General features: G+C 39.3%; 1 protein-coding gene across 3 annotated transcripts in view; it reads right to left on the reverse strand.

Annotated features, from left to right (window-relative positions):
- The window catches only part of tdrd9 (tudor domain containing 9), a 150,138-nt gene that overhangs the window by 85,498 nt on the left and 44,234 nt on the right, over nt 1-20,406 (reverse strand). For all 3 annotated transcript variants that reach the window (XM_059958509.1, XM_059958514.1, XM_059958513.1), the window contains exons 5-10: nt 18,980-19,102; nt 15,834-15,914; nt 9,873-10,034; nt 6,585-6,688; nt 6,370-6,422; nt 3,733-3,787 (exon numbers count right to left, since the gene is read on the reverse strand). In XM_059958509.1, coding sequence (XP_059814492.1) covers nt 3,733-3,787; nt 6,370-6,422; nt 6,585-6,688; nt 9,873-10,034; nt 15,834-15,914; nt 18,980-19,102 — 578 coding nt within the window. The remainder of the gene's footprint in view (nt 1-3,732; nt 3,788-6,369; nt 6,423-6,584; nt 6,689-9,872; nt 10,035-15,833; nt 15,915-18,979; nt 19,103-20,406) is intronic.

Raw genomic sequence — 20,406 nt, forward strand, 5'->3', positions numbered from 1 at the left:
AATTTTAACAGGACAATAAAAGGAATAAGAAAATTCCTTAATCATATTTCACTTAAAACCTGCTCTAAAAAGTAAAATCTCTAACAGGAAATGTCTTTCAGAAAAAAATTTACATCTATAAAATTTGTTTCGTCTAACACCAAATAACTGACAATCGGAATCAATTTGACATTTTATGTCTTTGGATCATTAGGAAGGTGGGACCTGTAAGGAGGTGACCATTTGCACCTGAACTGGAAGGGGGCTAATATCCTTACAGGAAGGTTCATTAGTGCTACATTGGGTAATTTAAATTAAGAGTTGCAGGGGGAAGGGAACCAGAGTGCTAGAGCAGATAGTGGAGTGGCTGTGGGAAAAGATATTGATAAGTAGGCATAGAAAGAAAGGAATCAAGAGGTTGAATATGGTGGAATTAATGTTCTAAATTGGGTGTACTTTAGTGCAAGTATTGTAGAAAAAGATGAGCTTAGTACATGGATCAATGTGTGAATTGTAGCTATTAGTGAAATTTGATTGCAGGACTAGCAGCTCAATGTACCATACTTTAGACACGATAGAGCAAGAGGAATTAAAAGGGGAATGTGGCATTACTAATCAGGGAAAAAGTCATGGTAGAGCTCAGACAGGAGAACTTGTTTACTGAGGCTACATAGCAGAAATGAGGAATAAGAAAGGGATGTCCACGTTAATGGGATTATATTATATCACCCAATAGCATAATTTAAAGGAGCAAATTTGTAGGGACAACATAGACAGTTCAAAAAAAAGTTAGCAAAGTAGGTAGTTGTGACTTTCCATACATTGATTGGGACTCAGATACTGTAAAAGGGCTGTATGGCATAGCGTTTTGTCAAATATGTTCTGCAAAGTTCCCTTAATATGCAGAGGCAGTAACTAGAGAGAGTATGATACTGGATCTATTAGGGAATTAGACAAGGCAGGTGACAGAAGAGTGTGTAGGGAAATGCTTTGGATCTAGTGAACATAGTGCCATAAGCTTCGAGATAATTATGGAGAAGGATAGGTCTGGTCCTGAAGTTGAGATTCTGAACTGGAGAAAAGGACAATTTAGATGGTAACAGAAATGTGGATTTGAACAGGTTGTTTTTGGCACAGGTGTGGTTGATAAGTGGGAGGCCTTCAAAAGTGAAATTTTGAGAGCATAGAGTTTTGTATGTACTTGTCAGAACAAAAGGCAAGGATAACATATTTAGGGATCTTTGGCTTTTCAAAGATATTGAGGCACTGGTTAAGAAATAGAAGGAGGTGCAAGCAGGAAGGAACAAATAATTCACTTGAGTACAAGAAATACAAGATAACTAAATCAAGAAGGCTAAAAGAAGGCATGAGCTTGAAGGAGAATCTCAAAGGCTTCTACAGATATCTTAAGAGCAAAAAGATAGCAAGGGACAATAATGGAACTGCTTTAAGATTAAAGTGGTGATCTGTGTATGGAGCTGAAGGTGATGGAGAATATCTTAAATGAGTTTTTTGCACCTGTATTTACTCAGGAAACAGATACAGTATACGTAACTGAGGCCAAACAGCAGTGAGGTCATAGACTGTATATGGATAACAGCGGAAGAGGTGCTTGCTGACTTGAGACAAATTAGGATAGATAAATTCCTAGGACCTGACAAGGTGTTCCCTCACTGTGAGAGCCTAGTGGAGAAATTACAAGCTAGCAAAGGTAATTAAAATGTCCTTTGTCATGGGTGAGGTGCCAGAGGATTGGAGGATAGCTGAAGTTGTTTTGTTGATTAAGAAAGACTCTAAGAATAAGTCATGAAATAATCGGCCAGTGAGCCTGATGTTTGTACTGGGTAAATTATTAGAAGTGATTCACAAGTATTTGGATAGACAGAAACCAACTAGAAATGGTCAACACAACTTTGTGCGTGGTAGGTTGCATCCAACCAATCTTAAGAAGTTTTTCAAGGAAGTTACCTGAAAAGTTGATGAAGGAAAGGCAGTGGATGGTGTCTATGTGGACTTCAGCAAGACTTTTGAAAAGGTCTTGCTTGGAAGGGTGTTAAATGAGGCTAAGTCACTTGGATTTCAGGATGAGGTAGTAAACTGAACCAGGCATTAGCATCGCTAGAGAAGCCAAAGAGTGATAGTAGATGAGTCCCTCTCTGACTCGTGCTAGGTCCATTGTTGTTCATCAAAGTGGTAAACTGGATCAGCATATCTGTGGACGACACCAAGATTAAGGGTGTAGTGGACAGCAAAGGCAGCTATCAAATCTTACAGCGGGATCTGGACCAGCTGGAAAAGTGGGTTGAAAAATGGCAGATGGAATTTAATACAGTTAAGTGACATATGTTGCACTTTGGGAGGACAAACCAGGGTAAGACTTGCATAATGAAAGCTAGGGCACTGAGGAGTGCAGTAGAACAGAAGGATCTGGGAATACAAATCCATAGTTCCTTCAGCGTGGTGTCCAACGCAAACTGGATCATAAAGAGCATTTGGCACATTGGCGTTTATAAATTACAGTATTGAATACAGGAGTTGGGATGTTATGTTGAAGTTGTACAAGACATTGATGAGTCCTAACTTGGAGTATTGTGTGCAGTTCTGGTCAAGTTCAAAGTACATTGTTAAAGAATGTACAAATTATACAACCTTGATGTTTGTTTGCTTACAAACAGCCAAAGCAAGAAACCCGAAAGAACCCAATTAAATAAAAAATAAAGAACTATATCCTTTGCACAATGAGGAAAAAACCATAAATCATGCAAACAATAGAAGCAAGCAACAACATTCCAAACCAAAATGAGCCCTTTGATCTGAACCCTGGAGCACAGGAAAGATGCCAGTAAGATTGAATGAGTGCAGAGCAAATCTACCAGGATATTGCCACACTTGAGAACTTGAGTTATAGGGAGAGGTTGAATAGGTTACAACTCGATTCCTTGGACTGTAGAAGAATGAGGGGAGATTTCGATAGAGGCATATAAAATTATGAGTGGTATGCAGCAGATAGGATAAATGCAAGCAGGCTGTTTTCTCTACTGAGATTGAGTGAAACTAGAACTAGGAGCTCATGGGTTAATGGTGGAGGTGAAATGTTTAAGGGGAACGTTAGGGGGAACCTATTCACTGAGAGGTTGGCGAGTGTGTGGAACAAGCTGCCAGGAACTGATAGATTTGGGTTTGATTTCAACATTTAAGAGAATTTCAGATAGGTACATGGATGAGAGGGGTATAGAGGGCTACAGTTGGGGTGCAGGTCGATGGGATTAGGCAGCATAATAATGCAGCACAGACTAAAGGCACCAAAGGGCCTATATTGTTCTATGACTATGACCCAGCAAGGGCACACAAAAAAACCCCCACCAATCTCCTTCTGTGCTATAGGGCTCAATAACTTACTTTCCCAAATTGATTGTGCAAAAACATTCTAGGAGATCACGAGAGCAATAAACCATTTTAGTGAGCACAAGAGCAATGTTCAAAAATAAATTTAAAATGCTGTCATGTTTCTCATTACTAGGTTGTCTCTGTTGCCTACAAAGAAATGGAACCTATCAGAAAATTGTGCCATTAGTAATCAGAATATTTACAAACACCTGCATTTTTCCATACAGCCTCTAAAGCAGGCAACCCTAGGATTCTATACAGAAAACAATTGTTGAGCAAGCAGCAAGTGTTTGAGTCTCGATGCTGAATTTATAAGAGGGTTTTCTTTCCTGATAGACAAAATGTAGAAATAACAAAAATGCCTACCTCCTTTGAACCATTGACATCAGGGCCATATACATGTAATTTATTTCTGCCAAACCTGAAGAAAATAGAGATGAAGAGAATGATGATGAATGGCCAGTGTGAGAGAGAATGTACATTAAGACAATCTATTACTTTTGTAACATTAACACACACAAAATGCTGGTAGAACACAGCAAGCTAGGCAGCATCTATAGGGAGAAGCGCTGTCGACGTTTCAGGCCGAGACCTGACGAAGGGTCTCAGCCCGAAATGGCGATAGCGCTTCTCCCTATAGATGCTGCCTAGCCTGCTGTGTTCTACCAGCATTTTGTGTGTGTTGTTTGAATTTCCAGCATCTGCACATTTCCTTGTGTTTGCACTTTTATAACATTTTCTATTTCATTTAATAGCAAAATAGCAAAATGAAGCATTGATGGAAATATGCAAACAATCCTGATATTTCAAAAAATACTTCATATGTTAAGAATCAATTATAATAATTAACAAAACCAAATCTGTGATGAACAACATTAAAACAGCCATTTGGTAAGATCCCTCATGGTAGATTGATTCAGAGGACACAGATGCATGGAATTCAGTCTGAATTGCATGTTTGGATTTCGAACTGCTTTGCCATTCAAGAAAATATGGATTATTCCAGTTATTATAACTAGTGGTGTTCCACAAGGTTTGGTGCTGAGATAGCTGTTGTTTGTGATGTTCAACAATGACTCACTACAGGAAGGATATGGAAACCACAGAAAGGGTGCAGAGGGGATTTACAAGGATGTTGCCTGGATTGGGGAGCATGCCTTATGAAAACAAGTTGAGTGAACTCGGCCTTTTCTCCTTGGAGCAACAGAGGATGAGAGGTGACCTGATAGAGGTGTATTAAGATGATGAGAATAACTGATCATGTGGATAGTCAGAGGCTTTTTTTCCAGGGTTGAAATGGCTGCCACAAGAGGGCAGAGGTTTAAGCTGCTTGAGAGTAGGTACAGAGGAGATGTCAGGGCTAAGTTTTTTTTTAATGCAGAGAGTGGTGAGTGCGTGGAATGGGCTGCCGGCAACGGTGGTGGAGGCAGATACAATAGGGTCTTTTAAGAGACTTTTGGATAGGTACATCAAGTTAGAAAAATAGAGAGCTATGGGTAACCCCAGTAATTGCTAAGGTAGGGACATGTTCGGCACAACTTTATGGGCCAAAGGGCCTGTATTGTGCTGTAGGTTTTCTATGTTTCTATGACTTGTATGAAATTGTAGACATGTAGATTATTAAGTTTCTGAATGACACCAAAACTGGTGGAGCTTTGGAACAAAGGACCATCACAGAATACAGCAGGATATACATCAGTTACAGATATGCACAGAGAAGAGGCGAGCAAAATTTAATCCGAGCAAGTATGAGAGTTGGTGCTATGGGATATCAAATTATAGGAGAGAGCAGACAATTAATGGTAGACCCTTTAATAGATTTGAGGTACAGAGGGATGTTAGGGTGCAGACCAATAGTTCGCTAAAGATGGCTACAAGTGGATAAGGTGGTAAAGAAAGCATAAAACTTGCTTGCCTTCATTGATAGGGGTGTTCAGTATAAGAGCAAGGTGCTCTTATACTCTTATAGAGGGTGCAGAAGTTTACTAGGGTGCTGCCTGGATTAGAGGGTTTAGTTCTCAGGAAAGGTTAAAGAAATTTGTGTTATTTTCTCCAGAGTGTCAAAGGTGGAGGGGGACCCCAATTGAGGTATTTAAAATAATGAAAGAGAGGATAAAAAAGTTGAATGCCAGAGGATATACTTTTAAGGTTGGGGCAGAAGGTGTGGTTGGGAATTTAAAGATAATGTGAAAGGCAAGTTTTTTGTTTAAATATGCAGATACGGTTTGAACCTGGAATGTGTTATCCGAGTAATAGAGGAAATGGGGAGTTTGGTGACATTTAAGAGACTTTTTAAGAGACACGGGAATACAAGATGAATGTGGAATATGGATGAAACATAGCAAAAAACTTAGTATAAATTGGCAACAAGATCTACATAAAATCACAGGCTGAATACCTTGTCAAGTGCTGTATTGCTTTATATTCTATAACTAGCAAAATTAAATCAGCAAGAAAGAAACATCTGTAATTTGAATACTACAGCTATGCTATTATAGAAGCATAGACAAAGGTGCATTTAAAATCATTTTGGCTTACAACCATCACATTGGGGAAAAAAGTATCATAATGCGCACACACACACTTTAATGTAATAAAATTGGCTGACGTGAAGCTGCAGTTGGGGGGGGGGGGGAGGAGCTGGGGAGAGCAAGCTAACCATCAACATTTTGTAGTTCAGTTCAGGTAGCAGGACAGCAGTCAAACCACATTTCCCTTATGTTAGAAGGCAGATCCCAGCATGATTAATCCACAGTCACCTTAGTCATCTGATGCTTTGCTGGTTCTCTGAACCAAGATATAGGTTAATTCTACAATATCCCAAGAATGGCTTATGGAAAGCAAATAATTCTTACTTGCATTAATAACTATCTTTACCAGTGCAGTTTAAAATTAATACATTTGAAGCATTGAGCATTAGTCCCCAAAGTATGCCTTTGACTCATGAAGGAGGAGTAAGTTTTGTGTAGCACATAACTTGAGTTTTAATATACAAAGACATACCTGGCAAAAATACCAATACACTGCCACGGTTCAAGTTCATTCCTGTCAACCTACTAGAATTAAATGATATGTTAATATACATATATTAATTTTTGCTCCAGTTATAAATTGAAGTACTTAATTACATGCACTCACTGATAAAGAGATAATTGCCAAAATACCATAACAGCCAGAAGTAAAAACAAAAAAAAAATTAATTCCTGGCTGTCACTTACTCGCTTTGTTCATTTTCTAACTCATCAAAATAGAGGATCAGAGCTTCAGCTATAGAATAGACTTCAGGAACAATTTTTGGATCATTGGTAAATTGAGGTACAACCTAGGATTCAAGTACAGAAGAATCATTATTCTGTAACTAAGAATACATCAAACAATGCAAATTGACTTTATGCATATAAAGAAAGCAAATCTATGAAATATAGGCATTGTTGATCATCTGTATTTACTGGCCACTCTGGGTTTCTTTGAAAAAGATAGTAAAGGGGTACACATTCTTATTCATTCAAGAGTCTTACTGTGCCTTTGAAGAAAGTTAACGATGGTGAAATATCATCATGGCAAAACAAATCCAATTTAGTTTTATTTCATTAGATTTATTATTCAGCTGGTTAGGTTCAGAAATTGAATTTAAGGAATTATGTTTAAAATAAGAATTTGAACTTCTATGATAGAAATGTAATACACTGTAAGGTTTCACTGCTAACATAATAGCCTCTCAATAATGTTTCACTGCTAAGGTTACAGTAATAGTTTTTCTGTAGCAGCAATGTATGGGTTATGACTAGAGATAACGGGGCATGTTAGCCAATGAACGGGATGTTGTTGTTTCTTGTGTGTCTGGGAGAGGGATTTCGCAGTCTTTTCATGGGGAGCAATGAAGAGAGAGAGGACGTGAATGGAGAGAGTTGGTAGACCGCCAGACAGAGTGGACTGAGGAGTGAGGATCGGCTACACTCGGAGGACAATGGGAACAAATGAACGACACTCTTAAGCTCCAATGTTTGCACATTAGACTGTTTCATGAGAATGGGTCCTTTATTTTGTTTCTTTACTAACCATACAGTCAAATTAAGAATTATAAAGCTCAATTGTTTAACTGCGTATTGTGTAATGTTTGTTACTTCCTGGTTCTGATTTTTAAAACGGGGACACATCGCACAGCATCCACCCATAATTTCAGCCGGTTTGGGGGCTATCATTCCCTAGATTAAGCCGCTAACTGAACCTAGGATCACGGAAATATATTATATGCTATTGGTCCAGACATAGCAACTTACCCATTATGCTCCTGTACCAAAAATGGACATATCAGAAAACTTAATTACCTATTAAGCCAATAAATTTGTTTAAACTACAAATTGAATGATGTCTTGTTGAAAACCAGAGTTCAGCAGAACTCTTTCCCTTCTTTGACTGCTTTAAATCTCAATCTGATTTCTGCACATTTTGTCTCAAGTTCAGTATATAAGTTGTCAGATCAAACTGTATTTAACTTAGACAATTCTGAAGACGTCTAGTGCTTCATTAGTCTCCATGAATGACTAAGAAATTTCCTGCTTTGTTTTGATTTTACTGTTAAAATTTTACTGCTAATGCTGTGGGACATTACATTTAATAGCTTTTTGTAGAAGCAGTGTATTCTGCTGGTAGTGTTTGGGTTACTGCTAACTATAAGGGTTGTGATGTTCAGCTTACGAATGTTGGGTCAGCCAATCAAGATGGTGGAATTGGGAGAAGGTTCCAGAGAAAACTGGGCGGAGAGGTTTTGTGATGAACAATAAAGAGGTCAAGGCCCTTTTTGGTGGGAGATGAACAGAGAAGATTAAAAAAACCGGTGGTAGGATTCAATCCAACTGGAATGCGTGATTCAATGGAGTCCAAGATGAAAAGTTCAACTGGTGATCACTGAACAGGAGTTGGTGCCCTGAGTACCTGGCCACCTCCAGATTTTGGAAGATCTGAGCTCCACCTTTGTGCACATTTAACTGTTTTAATTATAATGGGTACTTTTATTTTTGTCCTTTCTGTTAGCCTTATAATCTTCTAGATCTTTATCATTACCTAGTTTTTTTGAACATTTCATAAGCTCTGCTTCTCTTGACTAGATTTACAACAGCCTTTGTACACAATAGTTCCTGTACCTTACCATCCTTTCCTCGTCTCATTGAAACGTACCTATGCAAAACTCCATGCAAATATCCCCTGAACATTTGCCACATTTCTTCAGTACATTTCCCTGAGAACATCTGTTCCCAATTTATGATTCAAAGTTCCTTCCTGATAGTCTCATAATTCCCCTTACTCCAATAAAACATTTCCCTAACTTGTCTGTTCCTATCCCTCTCCAATGCTATGGCAAAGGGGATAGAATTATGATCACTATCTCCAAAATACTCTCCCACTGAAAGATCTGACACGTGACCAGGTTCATTTTCCAATACCAGATCAAGTACAGCCTCTCCTCTCATAGGCTTATCTGCATATTGTGACAAGAAACCTTCTTGAACACACCTAACAAACTCCGCCCCATCTAAACCCCTCACTCTAGGAACATGCCAATCGATATTTGGGAAATTGAAATCTCCCACCACCACAACCCTGTTATTATTACACCTTTTCAGAATCTGCCCTGTTATTATTACACCTTTTCAGAATCTGTCTCCCTACCTGCTCCTCTATGTCCCGGTTACTATAAGGTGGTCTATAAAAAACACCCAGTAGAGTTATTGACCCCTTCCTGTTCCTAACTTCCACTCCATCGACAATCCCTCCAGGTTTTCCACCTTTTCTGCAGCCATGATACTATCTCTGATCAACAGTGCCACGCCCCCACCTCTTTTGCCTCCCTTCCTGTCCTTTTTGAAACATCTAAAGCCTGGCACTTGAAGTAACCATTCCTTCCCCTGCACCATCCAAGTCTCTGTACAGAATCCTCCCTGCACAGAACACCAGCCTCACATACATACTTCCTGTCTGTATTCTACACAGATAACCTAACTCAACTTGACCCGTTATTGCCAAAGCGTTCCTACTCTGTCTCCCCCAACTTTGTCAGTCGCTCTATAAAACTGTCTCCTTTTAAACTCTTCTCGCTGTTCTAACTGGCTGACATCCACGTGCTAGCGCAGTCGTGCCCCAATCAAACCACTGAAGAAATAACCTAACAAAACTATTATCTAACAAAATTTGCTTAGTCAACATATTACAGAAACCTACAAGGCAAGCTGCTATAATTTAGACTCAAGTTCATAAAAATACAGCCATATACATACACACAAGGTTTACACATAAAACCATTTTGGTCAAATTGAGGTAACATCCTATAGATTATTAGAATTCCAGTCAAACACAACTGTATAACCAAGATTAAAACATGTTTTTTCATCAAACTATGCTGTTCACTGTGATCAAATATCAGAATGTCAATGAAAGAACAGTTCTATTTTGCAGAAAGATTGCCCTTTTGTTAAAATATTCAATACTTTATTTTGAAATAATCTCACTGGGCAGTGAAGATGTTGAATATCATCGAGATAATATTCATCAATGCTGTGTGGGTTTCCTTCCACCTCAAATACATATGCTGGGGTCAGGCTATTCCGGAATGGCACAGCAAAGTAGTTGGCAAACTCCATACAATTAATGGTTGCAGACATTAAGACTACCTGCAATAATTAGAAAAACATTAATTTCATAGCTTGGAACCAAATCTCCATGATAGACATAATAGATAAATCCAAAAAATGTTTTATAGAACAACTAAAATTATAGAAATCCATCAGCAGACACATTGTACCCTTCACTTTTGGAATTCTGAAAGGCATTCTTCTTCCACAACTTCCAAATCCTCTTTTCCATCACCAACAATCATTCTTTTTTCCCCTCAGAGCTTTCCTCACACAATTCCAGATGCCATATTTGCCATTTCTTCCTCATCCCTTCCCAACATCCAGAGATCTATACAGTCCTTCGAGGCAAAGGAGCAATTCATTTACACACAGTGCCTTGAAAAAGTATCCAGACCCCACAACTATTTTCACATTCTACTGTCTCATTTTCTAAATATAAACTATATTGAAATAGGATTTTTGAGCTAACCTACAAGACATTGTGCATCATGGAACTTTTGGACCTCAACTCTAAGTGGTACGTGTGGCATAAATCTAATACTTCACATCAGCCAGGTAACACCATCCCTACTGTAAAGTTTGGTGGAGGCAGCATCATGCTATGGGGATGCTTTTCAGCAACAGGGACTGGGAATCTGACCAGATTTGATGGGAATATGAATGCTGCTAAATACAAAAATAAAAACCTGCTCGTCTCAGCCACAAGCTTAAACCAGGAAGGAAGTTAGTCTTTAGGCAGTGCAATGACCAAAAGTACCCTGCCAGAGCAATAGACAATAGGTGCAGAAGTAGACCATTCGGCCCCTCGAGCCTGCACCACCATTTTGAGATCACGGCTGATCAATTACCATCAATACCCTGTTCCTGCCTTGTCCCAATATCCCTTGATTCCCCTATCGATAAGATGCCTATCTAGCTCCTTCTTGAAAGCATCCGGAGAATTGGCTTCCACTACCTTCCGAGGCAGTGCATTCCAGACCCCCACAACTCTCTGGGAGAAGTTTTTCCTTAATTCTGTCCTAAATGACCTACCCCTTATTCTCAAACCATGCCCTCTGGAACTGGACTCTCCCAGCATCTGGAACATATTTCCTGCCTCTATCTTGTCCAATCCCTTAATAATCTTATATGTTTCAATCAGATCCCCTCTCAATCTCCTTAATTCCAGCGTGTACAAGCCCAGTTTCTCTAACCTTTCTGCATAAGACAGTCCAGACATCCCAGGAATTAACCTTGTGAATCTACACTGCACTTCCTCTATAGCCAGGATGTCCTTCCTTAACCCTGGAGACCAAAACTGTACACAATACTCCAGGTGTGGTCTCACCAGGGCCCTGTACAAATGCAAGAGGATTTCCTTGCTCTTGTACTCAATTCCCTTTGTAATAAAGGCCAACATTCCATTAGCCTTCTTCACTGCCTGCTGCACTTGCTCATTCACCTTCAGTGACTGATGAACAAGGACTCCGAGATCTCTTTGTATTTCTCCCTTACCCAACTCTACACTGTTCAGATAATAATCTGCCTTCCTGTTCTTACTCCCAAAGTGGATAACCTCACACTTATTCACATTAAATGCCATCTGCCAAGTATCTGCCCACTCACCCAGCCTATCCAAGTCACCCTGAATTCTCCTGATACCCTCATCACATGTCACACTGCCACCCAGCTTAGTATCATCAGCAAATTTGCTGATGTTATTTTTTATGCCTTCATCCAAATCGTTAACGTAAATGGTAAACAGCTGTGGTTCCAATACCGAGCCCTGTGGCACCCCACTAGTCACCACCTGCCATTCCGAAAAACACTCATTCACCGCTACCCTTTGCTTTCTATCTGCCAACCAGTTTTCTATCCATGTCAATGGCTTCCCTCCCGATGCCCTGAGCTTTGATTTCACCCACCAATCTTCTATGTGGGACCTTATCAAATGCCTTCTGAAAATCGAGGTACACTACATCCACTGGATCTCCCCTGTCTAACTTCCTGGTTACATCCTCGAAAAACTCCAACAGATTAGTCAAGCATGATTTACCCTTGGTAAATCCATGCTGGCTCGGCCCAATCCTATCACTGCTATCTAAATATGCCACTATTTCATCCTTAATAATGGACTCTAGCATCTTTCCCACCACCGATGTCAGGCTGACAGGTCGATAGTTCTCTGTTTTCTCCCTCCCTCCTTTTTTAAAAAGTGGGATAACATTAGCCATTCTCCAATCCTCAGGAACTGATCCTGAATCTAAGGAACATTGGAAAATGATTACCAATGCATCTGCAATTTCCAGGGCCAGCTCCCTTAGTACCCTAGGATGCAGACCATCTGGACCTGGGGATTTGTCAGCCTTCAGTCCCATCAGTCTTCTCATCACTGTTTCCTTCCAAATGTCAATCTGTTTCATTTCCTCTGTTACCCTATGTCCTTGGTCCATCCACACATCTGGGAGATTGCTTGTGTCTTCCTTAGTGAAAACAGATCTAAAGTACTCATTAAATTCTTCTGCCATTTCTCTGTTTCCCATAATAATTTCACCCAATTCATTCTTCAAGGGCCCAACATTGTTCTTAACTATCTTCCTTCTCTTCACATACCTAAAAAAGCTTTTGCTATCTTCCTTTATATTCCTGGCTAGCTTGCGTTCGTACCTCATTTTTTTCTCCCCGTATTGTCTTTTTAGTTAAGTTCTGTTGTTCCTTAAAAACTTCCCAATCATCTGTCCTCCCACTCACCTTAGCTCTATCATACTTCCTTTTCTTTAAATGCTATGCAATCTCTGACTTCCTTTGTCAACCACTGTGGCCCCTTTCCCCCCTTTGAATCCTTCCTTCTCTGGGGGATGAACTGATTTTGCACCTTGTGCATTATTCCAAAGAATACCTGCCACTGCTGTTCCACTGTCTTTTCTGCTAGGCTATCTGTCCAGTCAACTTTGGCCAGCTCCTCCCTCATGGCTCCATAGTTTCCCCTGTTCATCTGCAACACTGACACCTCTGAGCTGCCCTTATCCTTCTCAAATTGCAGATAAAAGCTTATCATATTGTGATCACTGCCTCCTAATGGCTCCTTTACTGTGAGATCGCTTATCAAATCCTGTTCATTACATAACACTAAATCCAGAATAGTCTTGTCCCTGGTCGGCTCTCGTACAAGCTGTTCCAAGAATGCATCCCGTAGGCACTCTACAAACTCCCTATCCTGTGGTCCAGCACCAACCTGATACTCCCACTTCACCTACATGTTTAAATTCCCCATAACTACTGCGACATTATCTTTGCCACATGCCAATGTTAACTCCCTATTCAACTTGCACCCAATATCCATGCTACTGTTTGGTGGCCTGTAGACAACACCCATTTGGGTCCTTTTGCCCTTACTGTTCCTCAGTTCTATCCACACAGATTCTACTTCTCCTGACCCTATGTCCCCCCCTTGCAAAGGAGTGAATCTCATTCCTCACCAACAGGGCCACCCCACCCCCTCTGCCCACATTTCTGTCCCTATGATAGCACGTATACCCTTGTACATTCATTTCCCAGGTCTGATCTCCCTGCAGCCATGTCTCTGTTATCCCAACAACATCATAGTTACCCATTCGCACTTGGGCTTCAAGATCATCCGCCTTATTTCTGACACCGTGCATTGAGATATAGAATTTTTAACCCATTTCTCCTCTCTCTGTATGAATCGCTGCCTATTGTGCTTAACCCAGCTCCCCGAACTCCCATCGGGCTATACGCCCCTAGAATTTTGTTGTCCTTCCTAAATTTACTTATTCTTTCAACACATTTGACTCCATGCTCTGTCAGACCATCCCTCTGTACATGAGTCCTCCTTATCACTTGTTCTGCCCCACCTTCCTCTACTACATACTTAATATTCCGGAACCATGTAGTCCCCACCGTTCCTTTATTCTTCCTCTCGCTTTCCTCCCTCAATCTTGGAGTGGCTTCAAATGAAGAAAATTGATGCCCTTGTGTGACCCAGTCAAAGTCCTGACTTTAACCTGATCAAACGTCTCTGGCAAAACCTGAAGAATACTGTTCACTGCTGCCTTCCAGCTAACTGGACACAGACTGAGCACTTTTGAAAGGAGGAATGGGCAAATGTTGTTCCAGCACACTGTGCAAAGCCAACAGAGACTTATCCAAAAAGACTACTGGCTGTAACAGCACCTCATCTTTGGTCTTGCTACATTATAGTCAATAGGACTTAATAATTTTGGGTTAAGCAACCACCAAGCCCATGGAAATGGATGTACAACTCTGTTCCAATTTTTTGCCTTTCTTTCAGTCTCCAATTGCTTGCTTTTCTAAATAATCTACAGTCAATCAGATAAACGCAGTTCTCTCCGTAACCCACCATCTCTCAAAGTTGCAAAAGGATTGTTATCTCATTTACCTTGTCCTTGACATAAAGTATCATAGTTTATCTCCCTACTGGTACAGCTCAATCTAATATTTGGTAAAGTAACTTATTGTCACATATATTGAGATACAGTGAAAATATTTATTCTGCATGTCATCCATGCAGATTATTTCATCATATCAGTACACTGAGGCAGTACAATGAAAAGTAATAACAGAATGCAGATTATAGAATGCAGTGCAGGCAGACAACAAGGTGCAAGGTCAAGACCATGTCAAGGTAGATTGTTCATTCAATAGCCTTAGGACAGCAGAAGTGAAGCTGCACACAAATAATGTTGGAAGAACTCAGCAAGTTAGCCAGCATCTATGGAAGGAAACAAACAGTCAACGTTTTAAACCGAGACCTTTATCAGGGTCTTGGTTTAAATCATTAACTGTTTATTCCTCTCCACAGATGCTGCCTGAGCTGTTGAATTCCTCCAGCATTATGTGTGTGTTGCTGAAGATTTCTAGCATATATAGAATTTCTTATGTCTAGGATAGAAACTACCCTTGAGCCAAGGTGGTACATATATTCAGGTTTTTTTAAAAAAACTTCTATCCAATGGTAGAGGGGAGAAGGGAGAACATCCAGGGTGGTCGAGGTCTACAATTATGCTGGCTGATTATTAAGGCAGTGAGAATTGTAGACAGAATCCATGGAAGGGATGCAAGTTTTTTGTGTGACATACTAAGCTGTGTCTACAACTCTCTACAGTTTCTTGTGATCTTGGACAGAGAAGCTGCCATATCACGCCGTAATGCATCCAGATAGATGCTTTCTATGGTGCATCGATAAAAATTGGTGAGACACAACAGGTACATACAAAGTTCTTTTCACTTCCTGAAAAATTCGAGGCATTGGTGCACAAGTTTGATTGCTTCCAATATCCTTTGTTTTTGTTTTGTATTTATAATTATGGTGCATACCGATACTGCTCCCAATAGTACAAATACTGTACCCATTGGTGGAGGATTCAAGAACTAGAGGCAACATAATAAAGGGGATTAGTGAAAGTTTTGATAAAAAGAGCTAGATAGGCATGTGGAAAGAATTAATCTGCATGGATACATGGAGGGAGAGTAGGACAAGCAGACTACTTTCATACAGAGCCAATTTCAATGTAACAAGTCTTTTTCTGGGTTTATAAGCTTGCTGTACTTACGTAAACATGACTATATAGTGAATTATGACATGCCACAAACAAAATTAATTAATTTATTCCACAACCCAGTAAAGTCTGGCAAACAAACCTGAGAGAAAGAAAGACAGAAAACAGATCCTTAAGGATTAGGTATATTCTTTTGAATGACTACACATGCTCCCAAGCTAACCTATTTGGAACATATACATTCCAATTCTTGAAAGCTATATTTTGAATAGATGCAGCATTGATGTTATCCATGGGGTATATAGTATCATCTCACCTTAATCAACCGTGAATTAGTGCGTAGCAGCTTACGAACAATCAGCAACAGAAAGTCCATTTCTTCACTACGCTCATGAACCTGGACACAATTACACCAATTAATCAAAAAGGTTAATGTTTACTATTGCCATCAAACCTGCCTAATATGTTAACAGATACTTTTGTACTGATTGTTTTCAACAATGCAAAGCAACATTTACCTACTCAGTAACATCTGAATCCAAAATATTGATTCTGAACTTATTTCTGCAGTACACATATTTTGCTTATAAGCACCAGATCTTGGTGTGCGCTCATCAGAAAACGAATTAGTTATGCTTTTTCCTGTCAAATTTCCTAAAGACTTTTGCATGGGTTTAAATGTGCCAGAACCCCCTATAAGTGCTCTACTCCAGGTTAGTCACTTATTGAGTGGAAAGATTTAGCAAAATTATTTTATGTCCAACAATGGTGAATGGTTACTCATAAGGACAAACCCTATCCCGAAACCCAATTTGGCCAAGGCCAATTTACATGTAAATATATGAAGCAGAAGCAAGGCTCAGCTAATATGAAATGTTGGAAACCACTGATAAGATTTTCACTTCTTAACAAAAACACCCAATGGAAGTAAGTGCTATAGCAGTTAAACTACTGCCTTATTACCTTTCTGATTGCCTCGGTATTAAGACATAACCCACGTGATGCAATTATTTTAATTACTTAACCTATTAATTAATCACCATCTAAGGAATTTTCTTCATCTCATCTATAAAAGTGATACAGAAGCACCATCTTTTATCACTTTGTCTTACACCCCTTAACATTAATTCCCCTCTGAGTGTTGTTTTTCAGCTCTTTTCATTTGCTCAGTATGTGCAGATTCATTTGTACTCTAAAATGAACTGAAATCTTGGAAGTCAGAAAGCTCATCATTTTTGACTCCTGGAAAAATCACAAGAATCAGTAATTAAACAGAGATCCAGAACAGCCTACAACCAGCTCCGCCATTTAATAAGATTTTAAACAATCTGATCATTTCCTCAACTCCAAAGTAGACGTTCACCCACTTGCTTATCTTCATCTACTTTTGTCACAAAAATATTCAAAGACCCTTGTTTAAACAAAACTTTGAGGAAGAGAACTCAACAAACTGATCTATTTTTAATGAATCAAGAAGCCAAGTACTGTTCCCACTGGTAGACAATGATCCTAATGCTAGATTTTCTCACAAAAGGAAACAACTTTTCCACATTTTTAAGTAACTGAAGCATCTAACTTGACATTAGCTGATGAAGAGATCAGAAGCAAATTGCAAAACATTAGCCCTTTAACACACTATACAAAGGAAAATGATCACCATTAACTGATTAAAACTGAACATTATAAGTATTTAATTAAAAAATCATTTATTTTGAAGAAGTCATAGTGAGCTGGCATTAAACTAGAATTAACCATAACTATAATAGAAACAGGCATATGCTATTTGACCCCTTGCTGTCATTCATCAATATCGTTTACTTCAGTACCACTTTACTGTACTAATTTTACTGATACCCTGAATGTGTATGAAGCTATAAAATCAATGTATTATGTTTACTCAGCAACTAAAATCCTCATCTCTCTTGAATAAAGAATTCCAATGATTCACCATGGTACATAGGGAAAACACTCTGCTCATCTCAAAGAAACACTGAAAGCCTACAGCACAATACAGGTCCTTCAGCCCACAAAGTTGTGCCAAACATGTCCCAACCTTAGAAATTACTAGGATTACCCATAACACTCTATTTTTCTAAGCTCCAAAAGTCTCTTAAAAGACCCTATTGTATCCACCTCCACCACCGTTGCTGGCAGCCCATTCCATGCACCCACCACTCTGAGTAAAAAAAAACTTACCCATCTGTACTTACTCCCCAGCACCTTAAACCTGTGTCCTCTTGTGGCAACCATTTCAGCCCTGGGAAAAAACCTCTGACTATCCACACAATCAATGCCTCTCATCATCTTATACACATCTATCAGGTCACCTCTCATCCTCTGTCGCTCCAAGGAGAAAAGGCCGAGTTCACTCAACCTGTCTTAATAAGGCATGCCCCCACCCCCCAATCCAGGCAACATCCTCGTAAATCTCCTCTGCATCCTTTCTATGGCTTCCACATCCTTCCTGTAGTGAGGTGACCAGAACTGAGCACAGTACTCCAAGTGGGGTCAGACCAGGGTCCTATATAGCTGCAACATTACCTCTCGGCTCCTAAATTCAATTCCACGATTGATGAAGGCCAATACACCATACGCCTTCTTAACCACAGAGTCAACCCGCACAGCTGCTTTGAGCGTCCTATGGACTTGGACCCCAAGATCCCTCTGATCCTCCACACTGCCAAGAGTCTTACCATTAATACTATATTCCGTCATCATATTTGATCTACCAAAATGAACCACTTCACACTTATCCGGGTTGAACCCAATCTGCCACTTCTCAGCCCAGTTTTGTATCCTATCAATGCCCTGCTGTAACCTCTGACAGCCTTCCACACTATCCACAACACCTTCAACTTTTGTGAGAGAAATAACAGCCCATTTATAATGAGACCATAATACCCTGGTTCCAGGCTCCTTGGGTTGTGGAGAAGGGTGATTAAAATATTATCCCTGCACTAAGTAAGAGATGGGCTTCTTGAAGCAAGATTCCAAAGAGCTTGACAAGGTAGATACTGAGATGTTTCCTCATAAGGCGATCAAGATTTAGAAACAATCATTTTAGAATCAGATCTTCTCTATTCAATTTGAAATGAGAAAGAAATTTCTCCTTTTAGAAGGGCTAGGATCTGTGGAATTCTTAATTCTCAGGAGCTGCAAAAGCTGAATCAGTGAAAACATCTGTGAACAAGAAAAATGGATCTGAGGTCAACAGATGAATGAGGCATGCTGGAGGAAGTAGTAAAGGCCAAGATCAGATCAGCCACAGTCCTTTTCAATAGCAGACCTACTTAAAGCAGCTTTGTGACTGCCAGGTATTATTATGAATAGCTATATAAAAGATTACAATTGTTCATTTACTGAAAAAAAATATTAATTCGTAAAGGTACAAGTGAAAACAACATATGCACAAATTCATGCTTTATAAATAAAGGATGAAAAAGTTGATTAAATATACCCTACTTCATCAATGATGATGTGTGTAAATTCAGTCAAGCATTTTGTATTGATAATTTTTTGAAGTAGAACGCCTGTTGTCACGTACAGGAGTTGTGTGTTGGTACCAGCTTGCTTTCCTAATCCAACCTTATTTGAAGAACAAAAAAAAATCAGAAATCACTTCTGCAACAAAATAATTACTTAACATTAACCAATATATAGCATTACTTTATTACATATATAACACAGAGAAATCTAAGCACATTAAAACATATTGGCAAGGTGCATACCTGCACATATCTTACCAATACCTTCCCATTTTAAAATGGATATAAAAAAATAGATTTTGCTAATAACTATAGATAGCACTCTTGTAAATCTAAACTACATTTCCTGCAATGTCAATATACCCTTCAACGATCTGGTTGGAGAACTTTTTCAAGGTACAGGCAACCCCATGCTGTGACAATTTGAGTAAGAGAATTCATAAATCACTTCCAAAAAATAAAATACAGAAAGAAATTTGTTCTGATTGAATTTAAATGAAAAAATGTAGACAAATAGATAAGTACATATTTTATTTTATCAATTTGCATTTCTTAATGCAGGCATAGATGGGATGGCTTTGTGTTACAGATTCTTTTCTTGGAATGCAACTCCATGCTGTAATGCAGAGGTGTCTGTAATCCTAATTATATGAGGGGTGATTGATAAGTTCATGGCCTCAGGTAGAAAGAGTCAATTTTAGAAAACCTAGCACATCTATTTTCAACGTACTCCCCCCTACATTTACACACTTAGTCCAGCAGTTGTGGAACATACGGATCCCTTCTTTGTAGAAGTCAGCGTCTTGGACCTCCAGAAAGTGGTCCACAGCATGGGTGATTGCTAAGTTCGTAGCCTAACACAGAAGGAAATGAGTTATTAACTTCAAACTTTCTGCATAATCACTCAACTGCAAGAGCATGTAACGAGAGCTATACAACTCATCCCATTCTACCTTAGGCCACGAACTTATCAATCATCCCAGCTGTGGACCACTTCTGGAGGTCCAAGACACTGACTTCTACAAAAAAAGGGATCCATATGCTTCACGACCGCTGGACTAAGTGTGTAAATGTAGGGGGGACTAAGTTGAAAAATAAATTTACTAGGTTTCCTAAAATTGACTCCTTCTACTTTAGGCCACAAACTTATCAATCACCCCTCACAATTTAGTTATGACATGGAAAAAGCTTAAACATAATTTCTATCTTCTTGTCATCTCAAGATACACAAGCAAAGTTTAATCAGCCTTAATTATTTCATGACATTTTCATGATATACAAAATTTACAATCCCTTTACAAGAAAATTTGCATGTGGTATAAAAACTCCTGTTTGCAGAGATTAGTCAAGCTAAATGTCTTACTTCGGCACGTTAAATACCACTGTAATGGTCAATCAGAGATC

Source organism: Hypanus sabinus, chromosome 2, assembly GCF_030144855.1.
Source record: "Hypanus sabinus isolate sHypSab1 chromosome 2, sHypSab1.hap1, whole genome shotgun sequence".
In the NCBI taxonomy this organism is placed as follows: domain Eukaryota; kingdom Metazoa; phylum Chordata; class Chondrichthyes; order Myliobatiformes; family Dasyatidae; genus Hypanus; species Hypanus sabinus.